At 42.6% G+C, this 19541-nt stretch overlaps 1 protein-coding gene across 1 annotated transcript; it reads left to right on the forward strand.

Moving 5' to 3' along the window:
• Positions 1–141: 141 nt before the first annotated feature.
• On the forward strand, positions 142–16066 carry LOC148046296 (WD repeat and HMG-box DNA-binding protein 1-like). The gene is made up of 10 exons (XM_087711969.1): positions 142–596; positions 1481–1565; positions 4421–4556; positions 5243–5432; positions 6491–6599; positions 8695–8726; positions 8961–9060; positions 10595–10660; positions 13476–13568; positions 15113–16066. Exons 1-10 carry the CDS (start codon positions 484–486, stop codon positions 15233–15235), a joined length of 1047 nt encoding a protein of 348 aa, XP_087568095.1. The 5' UTR covers positions 142–483; the 3' UTR covers positions 15236–16066.
• The last annotated feature ends 3475 nt before the right edge of the window (positions 16067–19541 follow it).

The raw sequence follows: 19541 nt of genomic DNA on the forward strand, positions 1-19541 counted from the left end.
GCTAGGAGCTGGAGTAGAACCAAAGAGAGCGGAAGAGAGAGAAAGGCTGGTGCAGGGATGAGGGGCAGAAGACTTTATAGGCAGTTGGGAGTGTGGGACATGGGGATGTTGGGATGGGAAGAACTTTGCATAGCTGTCAAGTGGTTGACTTGGAATTAAAGACATGGATGAGGGAAAGGGCTCTTGGCTCAATCACCTGGGAGGTCAGGGAATGTAAAGAAGGGTGGTAGCCATTTGGCGTCACAGTATATTTGCTCACCTAACTCGGTATTTTATCCTAAATGTAGTGGCACTGAAGGAGAGATCTGTGGTTTAAAAGGCGACTCAGAGGGCTCCTGAATGCAACATGCATGCTCCAAGGCTGAACTGTTCAATCTCCCCCAGAATGTTGGGGATCCGTTGAGAAAATAGGAATGTAAAAACCCAGCAAAATGTCTAACTCCCTTCTTGTCCTTCTCCTTGAAGACCTGCACCCCCCAGGCCATGCAGTCTGGACGCCGGGGGCGCTTGTCCGTTGCAGGGCCAAGCACCCAACCCCAAGATACCATTACCACCAGCCCCTCCATATCTGGTGATCTTCGGCTCCTTCACACAATGTAGGTAACTAGGTGAAGGAGGTGATGATGATGTTTTCTTCTTCCCATCAACGGATGGTTTCTAGCTGGCTGAGACGAGGTCAAAGTGCTGGTTGTTTAAAGCTTTGGATAAGTGGGGGTGTTCCTCAGAGGTGGGTTCCTACAGGTTCGGCCAAACAGGTAGTAACTTGGTGATCTGGGTCGCTGGAACTAGCAGCGACCCATGCCTGTCATGCCCCTGAACCGGTTCCCCTATGGAGCTGCCATCTTGTTTTTCAGTTCTGTGCATGCGCTGAACAATTTTCAGCGGAAAATTTTATTTATTTTTTCATTTTTTAAGGTTTTGCGCATGCACAGACCTTTTTATTTGCAAATGTACACATGTGGGTAGCAAAGTTTTTGGGACACCGAACCAGTAGCAATGCTGCTAGCAACCCATCCCTGGTGTCCTTATGTAAGGTGCATCCTTTCCTGTACAAAACTGTTTAACGCTGGCTCACATGTTTCAGCAGAGATCAGGCTGATGCTGCTCTAAGCCAGCATTTTTAGAAGCAGCTGTAAAAAAACATCCCTTCCTGGCAATTCCTACAGCTATGACATGGCAAGGCTTTTCGGTTTGACCTTGATGCATTGTTAGATTTCTGGCTACCTTCTGCTGACTTCCTGATTTATTCCTTTGGTGTTTATGGCTGGGCTATTATTTTGTTTTCTGTTCAGCTTATATTTGAATCCTTTTTAAAAATTATGACTTATTTATCTGGTGTGAACAGCTTGCAAATATGTTGGATTTTCAACCTCTGTAATTTGAAATGGGAGGTTCCTGGATTTTAGCATTGCTATTATCATCAGCGACAAAAGAGGAAAGCTACTAAATGCGAATATTTTTGGTCATCCTTCCCAAACAGAGACTGTGGAGATCAGCTTCTCTGCTGTCAGTTCAATAACGATGGGACCAGAGTTGCAGCAGGATTACGTACTGGAGCCATTAAGGTCAGTGTCAGGCAGGGAAAGTTCCAGAAACTAAGGTTGTCCCTAGAGGGGCAATCAAAAAAGTGAAGAACACGGCCACACTCGTGCAACTGAAGCTCTGCCTCTTTTTCATATATGACACATATATGTTACATATATGTGTGTATGAGAGAGATCTCAACTGCATAGCCGCAGCTCAAAAATGGAAGGACACTTCCATCGTCACAATGGAAGAATGGCTGCAAAAGTTGTTGGAGTAAGCAGACTGCTTTGATTTTTTAAAAAAAAGTACTTTTGTTTTTACTTGGAAACCATTTCTGGACTTTCTGCTTGAGATGGTAAAAAATGAAACTTTGATTTTGGGTTTTACCAATTAGATAGATTTGTTGATTTAGAAATGGCTAGTTTATACTACTATGTAAAAGTCAAAAGTTGAGGTTTGATGTTTACTATCTTATTTTACTGCACCAAGGGAGTCAGAAGCCAATGCCTTTTTCTTTCTTTTTCCCTTCTTTTCTTCACTCTTCACTTTTCCCTCACCTATTTTTCCTATTTGTTTTTGTATTTTTTATATTTTATATTATAAACAAATATTTTTTTTTAAAAAGAGTTCCCAAGCAGAAATTGAATAGCCGCAGTTGCCTTCCTAACTCTACACACACACACACACACACACACACACTGTCAGCCTCTGCTTTGCTGCTGCTTCGGCTGCCATTGAAATGGGGAGTGGGGGCATGGTATTTGGGAAGGGAATCATTATGTGCTGGAGGAAGATTCTAGACCCTGGTCTGACCATCTCATTGCGCATGCGGAGGAAGGGAGTTTCCCGCCAAGGTTAACTGTCCAGTATTCCATCCTGGTGATGTTTTTTGAAGATATCTCCCACCTGACAGTTGGGTGAATTATAATTGGACTATGGACTGGGGTGCCAAGGGGAGGGGATTGAATTATACATGATATTCTTTGCTTTCACACCTAATTAACCAGATTCAGCTTCGCTTCGCTACTGTTCATTTGTAATTAGTAAAAGTACACTTAATTTCAATCAAATGGAGTTGGGTGGTTTCTTTCCTGATTATTAAATGAAGTCGCACCTCACACACACACACACACAAACACACACACTCTTTGGCTTCCATGTTCGGTGGCCTTACCTTACCTGGCTCCCTCTCCAAAGTGTGCTACATACTCCAAGAGGCTGAGGTGTAGTTCAATTTCCATCTGAAAAGCAACAGGCTTGTAACACTGGTAGAGTTTTTGAATACCCAGCTCTGCCTGCTGGAAATCAAAAGCAGAGGATGAGCGAGATCAGAGATTACAAAATTCTTTGCCCTTTCTTTTTTGGCATCTGATCCATCATCACAGATTTTCAGCAAGCTCAAAGCATTCTGCACAACGCTTGCTTGAAAACAAAATCACGAGTACATCAAAGCATTACAGAACTAAAGAAAGGATAATTTACAACAACAGAGGAGCTCATGTGATGAAGTGGTTATAACAGTGTTTCTCAACCTTGGCCACTTGAAGATGTCTGGACTTCAACTCCCAGAATTCCCCAGCCAGCGAATGGACATCTTCAAGTGGCCAAGGTTGAGAAACACTAGGTTATAATGTTGGACTAGGAGTGGGGAAAATTAGATGCAAGTTTATTCTGATGTATGGAAACCCATCAGATGACTTTGGGCCAGTGCCTTCTTCTCAATCACCTCAAAGGGGTTGACAATGAAGAGAGAACCCCCTCATCTGCCACTTTTGATATTCTAAAGGAGATAATAAATATAACCAATTATACTAATCAGAGTTTTGCAATGTTAAATATATTTAGCAAAGAGTAAAACCACCAAACTCCAAAGGACTTGCATCTAAGTACCCTGTTTTCTCGAGAATAAGATCTCCCTGGATAATAAGCCTGATCAGGCTTTTGAGCGCATGCGCTAAAATAAGCCTTTCCCCAAAAATAAACCCTCCCTATTGCAACACAGCAGCAGCCTCCTGCACCTCAAAAATAATAAGCCCACCCCGAAAATAAGGCCAAGTATTTATTGGGGGGGTCAAAATTAAATAAGACCCTGTCTTATGTTCGGGGAAACATAGCAGATCTACATAGAATTGCAATGAATGGTGATTTGATGGACTCATGTTATCATTACAATTAGATCTCCAACAGTATACAGATAATTACGATCATGATTGACCCCAAAGTTTCTGTTGCTAAGTAAGACATTTGTTAAGTGAGTTTTGCTCCATTTTATGACTTTTCTTGCCACAGTTGTTAAGTGAATCACTGCAGTTAAGTTAGTAATACTGTTGCTAAGTGACTATTATCCATTTCTTGTATTTTAGTATTTTTTAGTATTTTATTAATACTTATAGGCCGCCCTTTTCCCTGAGGGGACTCAGGGCGGCTTACATAAAATAAGGGAGGGGGAAATACGAAACAATAAACATAAAACAATACATAAGAATAAAATAGTACACAACATTCATTCAATATTCGGGAGGGGGCAGGTTGCGATCTTATCCCCAGGCCTGACGAGCTAGCCAGGTCTTAAGGGCTGTGCGGAAGGCCTGGACGGTGGTGAGAGTACGAATCTCCACGGGGAGATCGTTCCAAAGGGTCGGAGCTGCAACTGAAAAGGCTCTCCTCCGTGTAGTTGCCAGTCGACACTGACTGGCAGATGGAATTCGGAGGAGGCCCAATCTATGCGATCTAATCGGTCGCAAGGAGGTAATTGGCAGGAGGCGGTCTCTCAAGTGTAAATTGTTAACCTCCTGTCGTCCTGATATCTCTTCTCTCCTGTGCCCAGTTTATTCTCGCCTGCCTTCGAGGTTTATTCTTGATATTTTTTTTTGTCTTCTCTCCTGTGCTGAAGGTTTTTTCTGTCAATGATGGATCACTTCATCACATTCTTGCTGATAATGAAACGACAACCCTAGGACTTCCCACTACCTCGCTGCACTTTATGCCCCGTGGACCTGCCCACAATGGAGATGTCTTACTCACCACCTGTGAGTAACTCTTTTCTGATATGGTGAAGTTTGACTGCAACTTCTTGCACACAGTATTCATTTTTTGTTTGTTTGGAATATGCACTGTTCTGAATATTACTAAGCCTTCTAATAAAATAAATGTTAAATTTATTGAAAAGAAGGACTATGGGTGACATGACAACAGTGCTCCAATATCTCTGGGGCTGCCACAAAGAAGAGGGAGCCAACCTATTCTCCAAAGCAGGACAAGAAGCAATGGGTGGAATCAAGGAGAAAAGCAACTTAGAACTTAGAACTAAGGAGAAATTTCCTGGTAATTAGAACAATTAATCAATGGAACAACTTGCCTCCAGAATTTGTAAATGCTCCAACAATGGAAGTTTTTAAGAAGAGATTGGACAACCATTTGCCTGAAATGGTTCATTGCCTAAGAAGGGGATTGGACTAGAAGACCTCCAAGGTCACTTCCAACTCTGTTATTCTGTTATTTGGTTTAGCTTGATATGGGAATGGAACTATTTAGCATTGCCATTTGTACTTTTCTTGATCGTCTAATTGTTGATGTTTTGCAAAGTTGTTTAAGTCAGAAAAGGAGTCTTCCTATTTGTGCTCCATTTTGACTTCTGCTGCCTTATGAAAAAGAATGTTCTCTATCTACAGTTGAATAAATATCATTACATCTCTGAGCTCTCCCCCAACCATAGATTCTGGCGGGAAAGTGAAACTATGGCATGTCTCTACTCACACCTGCGTGTGCACCATCACAGAAGATCACCAAACCCTCGCGGCTTGTTTCAATCCTTCCGGCTCCAAGTTTCTCACAAGTGGAGCAGGACCTGGAATTTACATGTATGACACTCAGACCTTGAATAAAGTGCAGAATTTTTTGCCCAGGTACACTATTAAGTTTTTGATATTAGCTCTTGAGAGGGTCAGAAATTGTAAGAAGCACCGTATTTTTCAGAGTATAAGAGCACCCTTTTCCCTCAAAAAAGAGGGTGAAAATCTGGGTGTGTCTTATACACTGAATACAGCATTTTTGGCCTTCCGAAGCCCCGCCCCCTTTGCAAAAATGGACATGCAGAGTGTTTAGGAGGCTTCCAGAGTGTTCCTGGGGAGGGTAAAAACAAGTGAAAAACAGGCCATTTCTTGCTCATTTTTGTCCCCCGCAGCTCCCAGGAGCACTCTATAAGCCTCCTAAAGCTTATGCATGCCATATTTTTTTTGACAAAAAAATGGACCGTTTTGGGGAGGTCTGCAGAGTGCAAAAACTTTTTTTTTTTAATTTGCCTCTTCAAAATCTTGGTGCATCTTATACTCCAAAAAAATACGGTAAATAATGAGTTTAGTAGGAAATTTTGTGGATGGTTTTCGGCTTTTGAGTGCAATTGTAATGGGCAGAAGTAACAGGAGGAAGAGCTCCAACCAAGACAAGAGTCAGATAAAAGAAAATATTTGCAGCTGTTATTGTTGGTTTGGTTCCCCGAGGTCGCTGTTTGGCTTCTGAACATTTTGTCACCAGGGTAGGTAAAGTCATCAGCAGAACGTTGGTTGAAGTTTCTCATTTCAGTTCTCCTCTGCTTTTAAATGGTCTTGTGTGGTTATGTGGTTGGTTGGCTGTGTGGTTGACAGGTCACATGATGCAAAGATGACATGGGTGGGAAGTCGTGCTGGTTGGAGGTCACATGAGGCCATGTGATTGATTGGTCATGGCATTCAAAGGTCACTGGAGGTCAAAGGAACTCTGAGTTTGGGATAGAACGGTAACCTGAGTCTCAGACAATATTCTCTGTAGACCACATGAAGATAAAGGGAGGAGGGAGCAAGCTCATTCAAATTTGCAAAATTGTGTTATTACAGCCTTATGATAAAAATAGTATTTGCATGCATAACTTAGGTTTCCTGATATGGACTAACTCAGAGAGCTGACTATGTCCATCTTTTTCCTCCAGCGATTCCCCAACTGTGATGGACGGGCATATGTCCCGAGTCTATGCTTTGGTCTTCTTCCCAGAAAACAATGAACAATTCATTTCTGGAGGATGGGATGACACCGTGCAGGTGAAACTCTGGGACTCAACCAGGAACATGGGTTGTGCTGCTGAGCAGTTATGGGGTTGAGAATTGGCAAATGGAAATTTCAGGATCCAGTACAGAAAATGGCCCATGAAAAATAACGTTTTCTATTTACAGGACATACCTTAAAAGGAAAACCTGCCTGGGAATAATTCTCACTTCACCCATCCCAGCTTTTTTTATTTGGAGGTGGGGGGGGCTGCTGGTAGTGTCTTATCCTGAAAATATCAGAGTTATTGTAGAGCTCCAGGTTTGAACAACCCAAAACCTCAGCCAGGCTGACCACTATTTTGCACACAAATGCAAGGAGAAAATATGCAAAATACCCATTGGTGCTGCTCCACCTTCATTCATGGTGGTTTGATTCAGTGGTCACTAACCAGTGGTCTGTGGATCACTGATGGTCCGCAAGAAAATTTTGGTGGTCCGCAGAAAAATTATTTGCATTTTTTATATTGCACTAAATACTATTTATCTTTTTTAAAAATCATATTAGTGGTCCACAGGATTTAAAATTATGAACTTAGTGGTCCCTGAGATCCGAAAGGTTGGTGACTCCTGGTTTGATTCAAAATAGGAAGATTGGGGTGGAGCTTAATAGCAATAACTATAGCATTTACTTATTTACCATTTCATAGTGCTCTACAGTCTTCTCTAAGCTATTTACAGAGTCAGCATATTACCCCCAACAATTCAAGTTTTACCAACCTTAGAAAAATGGAAAGATGAATCAACCTTGACCTAGTCAGGATCAAACTCCTAGCAGTCAGCGAAATTAGCCTGCAATACTGCATTCTAACTACTGTGCCACCACAGCTATTAATATCCCCATCTCCACCCCCAGCCTCTTTTTAAAAATAAGTCATTTGTCTCTATAATGGGGGGGGGATGTATGGAATTTTTTAAAGGAAAAGATTAGGTTCCCCCTGCCTCATTCCATGTTTAAAAGGTCCAAAGGTGTGGACTATGGGAGTGCAACTTTGGGGAATCTTTAAAATATATATTTTTTAATTTGATCTTCGAAGGGCATCAGGTGAAGATTACAGACAGATGGGTAGCAATGTGGTGCCATCTCTGGAGGGGATGAGGCTGGATTTTTCGGCAGATTGGTCAGGTGGCTTCCAAAAGATGTGTAACATTATTAAAAGAAAAAAGTGGGGGGTTTTAAATTTTTAATCATGTAGTCCAAAATAGGTAATTTAGCTGTAAGGTTTAGGTTTGCCAACTTGGTAGGAAGATATCTGCAGGCCACAGGGAGTTTTGGGCTTTGGGCAGCCTAGGACTGGAATAAAATAAAATAAAAAATCAAAAGGATGGATGTATACCAGTGGTGGGATTCAGCCAGTTCGTACCTATTGGGGGAGAACCGGTTGTTAACTTTTTAAGCAGTTCGAAGAACCAGTTGCTGGGGGAAAAAATCTCCTTTTGTTTCTTTCCACTTTACAGGGCTAATCCTGTAAGGAAGGCAGGAAGGAAACATTCTGGTGTTATTTCTAGCCTAATCTTTATTGCCCTGTTTACAGAAACTGCCTCTCCCATTAACCCTTACTACATTGTAACTGCTAAGATGAAGCGCCCATTGACGTGAGTGACGTTGAGTTGGCCACGGCCACCAGTCACATGACCACTGAGCCACGCCCACCCAGCCATTCATTAGGGCAGAGAACCGGTTGTTAAATTATTTGAATCCCACCACTGATGTATACGTATTTTATAGATTGTGTAATTTGTCTCAAGAGACATACCTTAAAATGCATCCCGGAATCATAGGCGCCATTAATCATTCCATAGGTCAGGGGTCCCCAACCTCCAAGCCATGGACTAGCACGGGGCAGCAGAATGCCAGAAACTGGCCCATGCAAACAAGCACAGTCTCCTCTGTGAGATGCAGGCAGCACACAAAACCATGGCCCCTGAGGTCCACAGAAAACCCCTCTCCACGAAATTGGTCCTTAGTGCCCAAAAGGTTGGAGGCCACTGCTATAGTTGATAGATCAGGCAAGGGAAATGTTATCAAGTGGGCCTTGGAGGGTGTGAAGTTATCTAACAACATTTTTTTTTCTGCCTTTTTTCCTTCTAGTTTTGGAACACACAACTTCCACATTCGCAACGGTAGGCCTAAATATCTCCCCTACTTCTCCATTCAGTACTCTTACTTCATCCTTTGGGGACTCTCCACACTCCTCCTTCCTCCATCTTCCATTTCTGCTTTCTTTCTTTCTTTCTTTCTTTCTTTCTTTCTTTCTTTCTTTCTTTCTTTCTTTCTTTCTTTCTCTAAGCTATTGTTTCTTCTCCTGTAGCTTCTGTTCTTACATTTTCCCCTCCTTTGCTCTGCCCTTCTCACAGGCGTATCTCAGGGCCCCATATCTGTGGGGATGCTCTGTCAATAGACAAAACGGGCTCACAGATTTTGACGGGATCCTGGAGGCGGCATAACACCCTGCAGGTAAGAGTGGCAAAAAGACATCTTCTGAAGCTCCAAAGTTGACGTAGAACAATATTTCCTTGTGCAGAGTGAAACGAATTTGCAGGGAAGGCTCCCAGATCACTTTCCTATTGTTGCATTATATAGTACAACATATATGTGCAGGAACTCCAGTTTGACTCTACTGCTCAAGATAAATGAGATGTGATGTAATATGAATCATTCAAATGTCCCTTTAAACAGCAGATGTGTCGTATATTTATACACATTTCAGGTAATTCTATAAGCTCTATAAAATTCATGAATGAGCAGTACATTTATTGCACTGGTGGGATTCAATTTTTTTTTACTACCAGTTCTGTGGGCGTGGCTAGGGGCATCCTGTGTCTGATAGGGAGTGGCCAACTAGACGTCACTTATGGCCATGCCCACTCAGTCACATGACCCTTCCCACCAAGCCACCCCCTAAAGAAAAAGGTAGGAAAAAATTTCTACCTACCTATTTTCGGTGCATGCAAAATTACCTGGCAGTAATGCTGGCAGCAACCCACCTCTGGGAGATGTGTGCGACTGGTAAAGGGAGAGCAGGTGGCGAGCAGGTGGTGACTCTGGGGCAAGGCTGGAGCCAGGGAATGGTACATTTCCCGCCCCGCCCGAGGCGGGCGATTGCTCCGAGGCCTCAGGGAATGGCAAATCCTTGGGGCCCCTGACCCAAGGTGAAGAGGGCGCAGGCAGCATGCTAACTTACCTTTGGTGAGCTGAGCGGAGCAGACAAGGGATGGAGGCGACTGGCAAGGCGAGTAGCTGGGCCACGCCACAAAGCAAAGGCAACATGTATAGGGCTGGGATGGGCGGAGCGAGCATCAAGCTGGCAGGCAAGGTGAGCAAGCAGTGACCACGTGGGCAGGGTGAGCAAGCAGTGACCAGGTGGGCGGGGTGACTGACTGGCAACTGGGCATGGGGTATGGTCAAGCAGAATTCGCTACCAGTTTGGCGATCCAGGCCAAATTTCCCCTACCGGCTCACCAAATTGAGTGCAAACCAGCTGAATACTACCTCTGATCCATTGGGTTTAAATATCACACTAAGATTGGTTAGAGATTTAAAACCTGTCATTTTGCTTTGTCAGGCATGATTTATTGCTTAGCATTATAGGTGGATAGGTTTGCAATAAGGATGAATATATGTAGCTCGGGCGAAGGATGAGGGCAAAGGTTCATTCTCCGAGCTTGTGGGTTGGTTTCTGAATGTTTCACTTGAGGCAGCCCACACCTGACCCATCACAAGACCTTCCCCTGACATGACCCACACCTGATGCGACCTCCCCATCACAAGACCTACTGATCACACCGGAAGCCCGTATAATAAACCGAAGAACACTGACATTGTCGTCCCCTAAATTCCGCTGCAGATGTTACCTAGCCTGGTAATGAAATGTTCAGAAACCAACCCACAAAACGTTTCTCTGACAAGCCATAGGTTTAAAATCTGGAAATACAATCTAGAAACCAGATAATGAAATACAAATACATATATTTTTTTGTCTCTACCCTAGATTTGGGATGCTGAATCATGTGGCAAGATAATGGACATTCCAGAAGATTTTCGGGGTCACTCACAGGTTGAAGAACTATTTCTCATTATTCCCAAAACTCAGACGAAGCCAACATTTCTCAATGCCTGGGGTCTCCAGAAGTGTTGGGTCATTTCGCATAAACTCTAACCAGCAAGGAGAAGAATGAAATTAACCCATCATACATTTTTCAATAGGGCTCCTTTCTGAAAATAGCTACCAAACCACCAAATTTATAAGACGCATGAAACCCCTTCTCTTATCTTCTCACTGCAAAATCCACTTGGATTTAATATTTAGAATAGAATACAATTCTTTATTGGCCAAGTGTTATTGGGCACACAAGGAATTTGTCTTTGGTGCATATGCTCTCAGTGTACATAAGGAGAGTAAGATACATTAATCAAGAGTAAAAGAAACAGCACTTAGCGATAGTCATAGGTTACTAATAAGCTATCAAATCGTACTAGTACACACATAAAGCTATGTAAGTTGAAAGATACAAGCAGCATGGTTATAGTCATAAGTGGGAAGAGATAGACACTAGGAAGGAAGTGAAGAATAAGAGATAGATAGATAGATAGATAGATAGATAGATAGATAGATAGATAGATAGATAGATAGATAGATAGATAGACAGACAGACAGACAGACAGACAGACAGACAGACAGACAGACAGACAGACAGACAGACAGACAGACTGACTGACTTCTTTATTGGCCAAATGTGATTGGACACACAAGGAATTTGTCTTTGGTGCATATGCTCTCAGCTTACATAAGGAGAGTAAAATACATTCATCAAGAATAAAAAGATACAACACTTAGTGATAGTCAAGGTTACTAATAAGCTATCAAATCATACTAGGAAACAAATAAAAACAATATAAATTGAAAGATACAAGCAACATGGTTATAGTCATAAGTGGTTAGAGATAGATACTAGGAAGGAAGAGAAGAATAATAGTAATGCAGTCTTAGTAAATTATTTGACAATATTGTGGGAATTACAGTGGTTGTTTAGCAGAGTAATGGTATATGGGGGGGCGGGGGAACTGCCTTTGTGTCTAGTAGTTCTGGTATTCAGTTCCCTATAGCGTCATTTGGAGGGTAGAAGTTGAAACAATTTATGTCCAGGATATGAGGAAGTCTGTAGATATTTTCACAGCCCTCTTTTTGACTTGTGCAGGTATACAGTATACATTATGCAGTATTTTTTTCTGTCATTCTAATTATCCATTGAAGTTGAATTTCCACCTTAAACCTCTCCAACCCTGTAATCTGACACCATTACCTTTCTTCCACAAGACTGTTCATTTTGCCCCAGCTGTGGTGCAAGACCAAGTTCTCTGAATTTGGAGCTCTCATAGCCCACTTCCTCTTCAGAGGGAACTGTCCTCTTATCCTTCTCCTGGCTTTTGGACTTCAGCAGCCCTTGTAGTTCTTGTAATGGGAATAGTGGCTTAATGGTTTTCCATCCTGGCTTTATTTTCCTGGAATAAGGAGGATGGATAAATGGTCACTGCCCAATCAATTTTTTTCTTCCTCTGAAAAACAAACCAGACCAGACTGCTGTTTTATGATTGTATGCCCAACAATGTGAAATCACAGCTGCCAGCTCTTTACCTGGTTTTGGCTGCTTACACATCAAGTTCTTCCCAAGAACTTAGGGCATTGCAATGTATCAACATAATCAGTGGTGGGTTGCCAATTTTTTAACTACTGGTTCGGGCGCACTCGTGCATGTGTGTGTGTAATGTTTCTGCACATGTGCAGAAGCATTCAGATGAGTGGGTGGAGCTCTCCCGTCGCCGCTTCTACCGATTTGCCTGATCCAGCCTGAACCAGGACCAACCACCTCTGAACATAGTATATGGTATATACTATAGTAGTGGCTCCAAGCAGTATGGCCTTTTGCAATTGACAGATGGAAAATTTGCCAATGCGCAGATTTTCTAAGGGCCATCCAAGATTTTTGAATATAGCATATCTATAAACCACTGGGATCACCACGACTGTTTCATACCACAATCTTTCAATTGGAGTGTGGGTAGACTTGGTATTTTCTGCTGCTGGTTCTCAGTCCTGCAATAGCAAGGAGGCGGAAGATATTTGCAAGAAAACTCTTTTCCAGGATTGGGGAGTAAAAGTGAGAATGCCTCATTTCAACAGCCTTGGTTTCTTCTGTCTGTCGCCCCATCATGTAGTCTTGTCCACTTATTTAGATTGTGTATCAGTGTGATTTTTAAGGGTACACATCAGGGGTGGGTTCCTGCAAGTTCTAACCTCTTCTATAGAAGTGGTTCCACAAACCTACAGTTTAGAACCGGTTCCAGCTCCTTCCCCCCCCCCCCCGCCCATCCACATAACATCCAGATGAAGAGCGAGAGGAGGAATTCTGGGAGTTGAAGTCCACAAGTCTTAAAGCTGTCAAGTTTGAACACCCCTGGGGTTTTTGTTTTCTAAAGGGTTAGGGGTGCAAGAGTCTTATAACTTGACAGCTTTAAGACTTGCGTGCTTCAAATGCCAGAGTTTCTGAGCCAACATTTTGGTTACTAAGCAAGAGCGTTGTTAAGTGAGTTTCACCACATTTTACAAGTTGGCCACACCCACCCAGTCACATGGCTGGCAAGCCACTCCCACTCAGTCACATGGCCAGCAAGCCACTCCCATCCAGTCACATGGCCAGCAAGCCACTCCCACAAAGCAGGCCACACCCACAGAAGAGGTTCTAAAAAATTTGAAACCCATCACTGATACACATCTGCCAACTGAAAGCTGATCATTCTTGGCAAAAAAAAAATGATAATAAGGTTCTTTTTTGATTAGTTTAATGAAGAATTTTCTCTTGCCTTCCCCTCAGTTATATACTTGCCACTTCCTTGGCAATGACTACATTGTAGCTGGTGGGAGTCGGAACAACTTGTGTCGACTCATTGACAGAAGAATTCTCATGGTAAGGTAGCTTTGCTAATCCTTGTAGGAAAGGGCTTAGCTTTGTAATAGGGCGGGTGTTTCACGGTGGCTTAGTGGCTAAGACGCTGAGCTTGTCGATCAGAAAGGTCGGCAGTTCAGCGGTTCGAATCCCTAGCGCCGCGTAATGAGTGAGTGATCTCCCATTAATTGTCCCAGCTTCTGCCAACCTAGTAGTTCGAAAGCATGTAAAAATGCAAGTAGAAAAACAGGAACCACTTGGTGGGAAGGTAACAGCATCCCGTGCGCCTTCAGTGTTTAGTCATGCCAGCCACATGACCACAGAGATGTCTTCAGACAGCGCTGGCTCTCCGGATTTGAAAGGGAGATGAACACTGCCCCCTAGAGTCGTGAATGACTAGCAGATATGTGTGAATGGAACTTCTTTTTTTGCACCCTGTGTTTAGTCTCCAGGAACTTGAGGACCACACAACATGGACTTTGTGGTATCAACATCATGGAGTTTATTGTATTGTTATTAACTAATATAGTTGTTTTGTATTGTATTTTAATTTATTTTTCTCTCTTTTTAAAATTGTGATAAAGGTTTACCAAACCATTGCAGACTGGAATGTAGGAAAACTTTTTATCCTATTGCTGTGTGGATAGATTGATGGTTTCTAACATTCCTAAATTGAAAAGATAAATTCCCCAGGCCAGGATAGGATAGGATCATGTTTGACTTAATAGGGTGTTCTGGAGTTTGTTAACGCTAATTGGTATCTGATTTGTCTCTTCGTGAACTCCAAACAACCTTTTTTCTCATTAACATCTTAAATTTTACACCCTTTGTTACCAGAACTCATTTAAATGGACATGGATGTAACATGTTTGACTACACGTAGTTGATTTACTGTGCAAAGGAGAGCTTTCATCCTGTCCAATCAGCTTTCCTCTTGCATTTTTTTTTGATGTGTTAATTATAAAATGGAATATAAGCTAAGGATCTGAATGGGAGGCTCCCCTTTAATCAGGATGTTCTGAATAAATTGTAATTAAATGATATTCCTGTCTTGGCCTGTCTCATTGGAAAATATGCACGCCAAGGCAGCAACCTAAAAGGCTATATTTGGCCTTCAAACTCCAAAGAAAAGAAACATGTAGTGATAGCAGCTGATTTCTGCCCTCTTTCTTTTGTTCAGTAGAGGAGAGCTTGTAAATCAAAAAAAAATGGCAGGGGCTAATATACATGTGAATGTATGTGTGTGTGTGTACACATATATGTGTGTATACATATATGTGCCCGTCTGTCTGTCTGTCTGTCTGTCTGTCTGTCTGTCTGTCTATCTATCTATCTATCTATCTATCTATCTATCATCTATCTATCTATCTATCTATCTATCTATCTATCTATCTATCTATCTCGTCTGTTTTTTGAGCTCAGCAACTTTAAGATATATGGACTTCAACTCACAGAATTCCCCAGATAATTCTGGGAGTTGAAATCCACATACCTTAAAAGTTGCCAGGTCTGAAAAATAGTTCATTAAAGGCTCTTCTAATTTCATTTTTCTTCTTTTTTTCCAGAGCACAGGGGTACTTAATGACCTGCCTGGGGGTGTTTATAGCACCCACATCAGCTGCCGTGGAGTCCTAGCTGCAACTTCCAACAACTTCCTGTATCTTGCACAGACTCCAGTTAAACCTTGAAGCCTTCCTTTATCATTGCGAGGAACTCTTGCTACCACCTGAAGGATACCACCAATGCCTTTGATCACCATGACTTACTTTCCTAGGATCCCAGAAGTCAGTCAAAATCATGCAAAATCTCCCCATCATCATCTGTTTCTCTGGACAAACAGAATCATGGTCTGTCCATAGAGACTCCTGCTTGATTGGATGTGCTCCATTTCATCATGCTGTGCTGATGTCAATCCCTTCTCGCCATTATCCTTTGGAGATATTGTTCTGCTGGAATCACCTCATCATGGTTTGCTTCAATCATCTCATCACAGTTTGTTTCAATCATCTCATCATGGTTTGCTTTTTGGGGAGACATTTTGTTTTGATCTTGGGCCCAATGCTCTGGGACTCTCACCACATGCAATCTTCTGTGAAAGAAATCTTGAAATGTACATCTTGTTTCCTGGGACTGGGGACTAACTAGGTTAGTTCTGCGGCTGATATTCCATCTATTGGGGCTGGCAATCCCAACATGCCTTGCTGTTTCAAACCTTTGCTTGGCCACGTCTGTCTTACACTTCATATTAAATTGACAGTGCCTGTTCTGAGGACCATCTGGGGTTTGAAATGCTTCCCAAAGCCACCAGATTTCAGAGAATTCCATCATCCTCTGAACAGTTTTCTAATCCAACCGCTGGAGGGGAAAAGGCGTCCAGTATTTCTGCCTTAAGTTTCCATCTTGGCTCGGGGGGGGTTAAGCTTTCTACGTCACTTCTTTCTCTCTTTTCATAGCCACCTCCTAGGGTGGCTGCACTAAAAAAAGCCTGCCTTGGTGCCAAAATAAAACATCTTGGCTGAGCCCTTGTGTGTGTCTAGTAATCCTAGGTCTCTGGTGAAGAAAATGGGATCTATTTGAACAGAAATGTAACAGAGAGGAACTAAGGCTCCTGGATTCCTTGAAATGGTTAAGGATTTCATTCCTGGGGCTGTCATTGAAGATGTGAAACAATAATATGGATAAATAACAGAATTGAAAGGAACCTCTGAGATCTTCTAGTCCAACCCTAGGCCTTCTCGGTGGTAGCTCCGACCCTATGGAACGATCTCCCTGTGGAGATTCGTACCCTCACCACCCTCCAGACCTTCTGCACAGCCCTCAGAATCTGGCTATCCCGTCAGGCCTGGGGCTAAGATTGTAACCCGCCCGAATGGTATGAATGTTGTGTTTTAATTATGTATTAAGGATTTCATTCCTGGGGCTGTCATTGAAGATGTGAAACAATAATATGGATAAATAACAGAATTGAAAGGAACCTCTGAGATCTTCTAGTCCAACCCTAGGCCTTCTCGGTGGTAGCTCCGACCCTATGGAACGATCTCCCTGTGGAGATTCGTACCCTCACCACCCTCCAGACCTTCTGCACAGCCCTCAGAATCTGGCTATCCCGTCAGGCCTGGGGCTAAGATTGTAACCCGCCCGAATGGTATGAATGTTGTGTTTTAATTATGTATTAAGGATTTCATTCCTGGGGCTGTCATTGAAGATGTGAAACAATAATATGGATAAATAACAGAATTGAAAGGAACCTCTGAGATCTTCTAGTCCAACCCTAGGCCTTCTCGGTGGTAGCTCCGACCCTATGGAACGATCTCCCTGTGGAGATTCGTACCCTCACCACCCTCCAGACCTTCTGCACAGCCCTCAGAATCTGGCTATCCCGTCAGGCCTGGGGCTAAGATTGTAACCCGCCCGAATGGTATGAATGTTGTGTTTTAATTATGTATTGTCTTATATGTAAAAAGTCTGTTTTCCCCCCTTTCCTTTTGGATTGTGAGCCGCCCTGAGTCCCCCCAGGGAAAAGGGCGGCATATAAATAAACTTCCAAATTCCAAAATTCCAAAATTCCAAACCCTAGGCTCAAGCAGGAGAGTGGCTGTCTAGCCTCTTCTCCAGGGATGGAGTACCGGCAATCTCTGAAGGCAAGCCGTTCCTTTGGTTAATTGTTCTCACTTTATAAAGTGGTACTAGCACTTCCCGTGATCTTGATTCTATCTCTCTGTTAATGCAACCTAGGATTGCGTTGGCTTTTTTGGCTGCTGCTGCTGCTGCACATGGCTGGCTCATATTTAAGTGACTGTCCTCCAAGGTCCCTTTCACAGTTACTGCTAATCTGTATGTTCCATCTAATCTGTAGCTGTACATTTGATTTTTCTTGCCTAAGTGTAAAAGTCTACTTTTCTCTATGCTGAATTTCATTTTGTTAGATAGGGCACAAGGTGCATTTCCCTCACCACTGGGCATTCACAGCACCCATTGGTACCTTGGAGATTAGAGAGAAGGTTTTCCAGATCAAAGGGGTTATCTGATACCGAGAAATGAGAGAAACTCTGGACTAAAACATTTTCCTGCTTTCTAGGCCAGTACCTCAATTGTCACACCAAACTGTCTGGTTTGCCAGTAGACGATCAATCTGATCTCTGTAGACCACTTTTCAATTGATGGAGGAGTTGATTTCCCCCGTGACCCGTCAAAACCGCGGTCCACAAAAGCGCGCTCGACGAAAGCGCGCATTTGACGTCATCACAGCGCGACGAAAAAAATTAAAAATTGAAATAAAATTAAAATTAAAGCAAGCCGATTCACATAAAGGTAAGGGTTAGGTTTAGGGTTAGGGTTAGGTTAAGGGTTAGGGTTAGGTTTAGAGCGTTAGGGTTACGTTTAGCGTTAGGTTAAGGGTTAGCGTTAGGTTTAGGGTTAGGTTAAGGGTTAGATTTAGGGTTAGGTTAAGGGTTAGGTTTAGGGTTAGGTTTGGGGGGGTTAGGGTAAGGTTTTCGCTTTATTTTTACATTTTTTGATCACAGCGTGATGTTTTCGTCACGCTGTGATGATGTCAAATGCGCGCTTTCGTCGACCGCGATTTTGTCGTCCACGGTTTTGTGGTGGAACTGATTTCCCCTTCCATATGGAAATAACCCACACTCAGGAAAACCTTTTTAGTTTCAATAGTATTGAAATGCTGATATACAAGAAGTCTTTGAATTATGGCCTTTTACTTAGCAACCCTTCAAAGTTAGAATGACTGCTGAATAAAGACAATGGCCATTGCAACATCCCTACAGTCACATAATTGTGGTTATAGCACTTGTCAGCCACTGTGCATTTCTGACGGTTGCATTATCCTGCGAGCATGGGATTGCCAAAGTCAATCTTCCTAACTGGCTTCTGACAAGCAAAGTCAATGGGAAAACTTTGCATTGCACTGTCCAAAGGTTCATAAGGAAGTCAGGGAATCTTTTTTTTAAAAAAGGGCTTATTTAGATTTCTAATTGTACAACTGAGTTAAGAAAATATGTGAGAAAGCCCAACCCACCCACTGCATCTTTGGCTACAGATCTAGATTGTAAGAACTCCTGGGGAACACAGTTCATACAACAGAAGGGAGAGGAAGAGAATATTTGACATCTGTTGGTGTACTCTGCATGGTGCAAGTATTAGGCAACTTACGGCCACATTCACTGTGCCATTCCATTCTCAGTTGAGTTGCATAGCAAAAGGGCTTGGCAAGTTGGTTGAACAATGGTGGGGGGGGGATGGTAGGAAATATTAAAAAGGGTCGCAGTGGTTCAATTTAAATATAAATCATGACTGGTAAAATGAACAAGAGATTCCCCAAACACAGCAGAGATAAACAATGGAATTAAAAAGGAGGCACACCAGGCTTAGAGTTTACCACTTCTTAATTGAGGCAGAGATTGAATATTTCAAAACTGTTGCATTTTATAGCTTTGCTTTATTTTATTTTTTAAAATGTAGGATGCCCCAGTGAAGCTGCTTTAGATTCAGGAACATAAAGCATTCTGGTTTTGAAGAGGAGAGGTGAACAATTTGTTCCTTATAGATCTTCCATGCTGGAGACTTCCTGTTTTCTCTTCCAAGCAGCTTTTTGCAGCAACTGCCCTGCCTCCTTTTGCCCCATTTACTGCTGCTTCAGCATTTTTCATGCCAGTCAATGCCCTGACTATTCCAGAGTCCAAGCAAAGTCAAAGTCCAGGGATAAGCTCTGACAAATGAAACCTTGCCAATGAACATTGTTATGCAAGTTTATTCATACAGGCTGGCTCAGGTGTCCTGCAGCCTGGGCTGTTTTATGAGGTTGGACCTGCCACCTCTATGGTCTGGTAAACAGCCCAGTGTTTAAAGATCCAGGTGTTGCCTTTAAATCTCAGGCATCCAAAGTGGCATGGATGACAAGAAAGTGATCTCTAAACCTGTGAGACATTAATTTTGCAAAGTAGCTTTTTCATGCCCCCCCCCCCACTATATCACAAGAAC

Source organism: Thamnophis sirtalis, unplaced genomic scaffold, assembly GCF_051295495.1.
Source record: "Thamnophis sirtalis isolate CommonGarterSnake01/CBP01778 unplaced genomic scaffold, rThaSir2_p1.2 scaffold_4, whole genome shotgun sequence".
In the NCBI taxonomy this organism is placed as follows: domain Eukaryota; kingdom Metazoa; phylum Chordata; class Lepidosauria; order Squamata; family Natricidae; genus Thamnophis; species Thamnophis sirtalis.

Bases quoted from the DNA above. Each gene is read 5' to 3' on its own strand.
- LOC148046296 (XM_087711969.1), top strand. From the start codon at position 484: ATGCAGTCTGGACGCCGGGGGCGCTTGTCCGTTGCAGGGCCAAGCACC. The intron at 5,433-6,490 runs GTACACTATTAA...TTTTTCCTCCAG, and splicing joins GTGCAGAATTTTTTGCCCAG to CGATTCCCCAACTGTGATGG. The intron at 8,727-8,960 runs GTAGGCCTAAAT...CCCTTCTCACAG, and splicing joins CAACTTCCACATTCGCAACG to GCGTATCTCAGGGCCCCATA.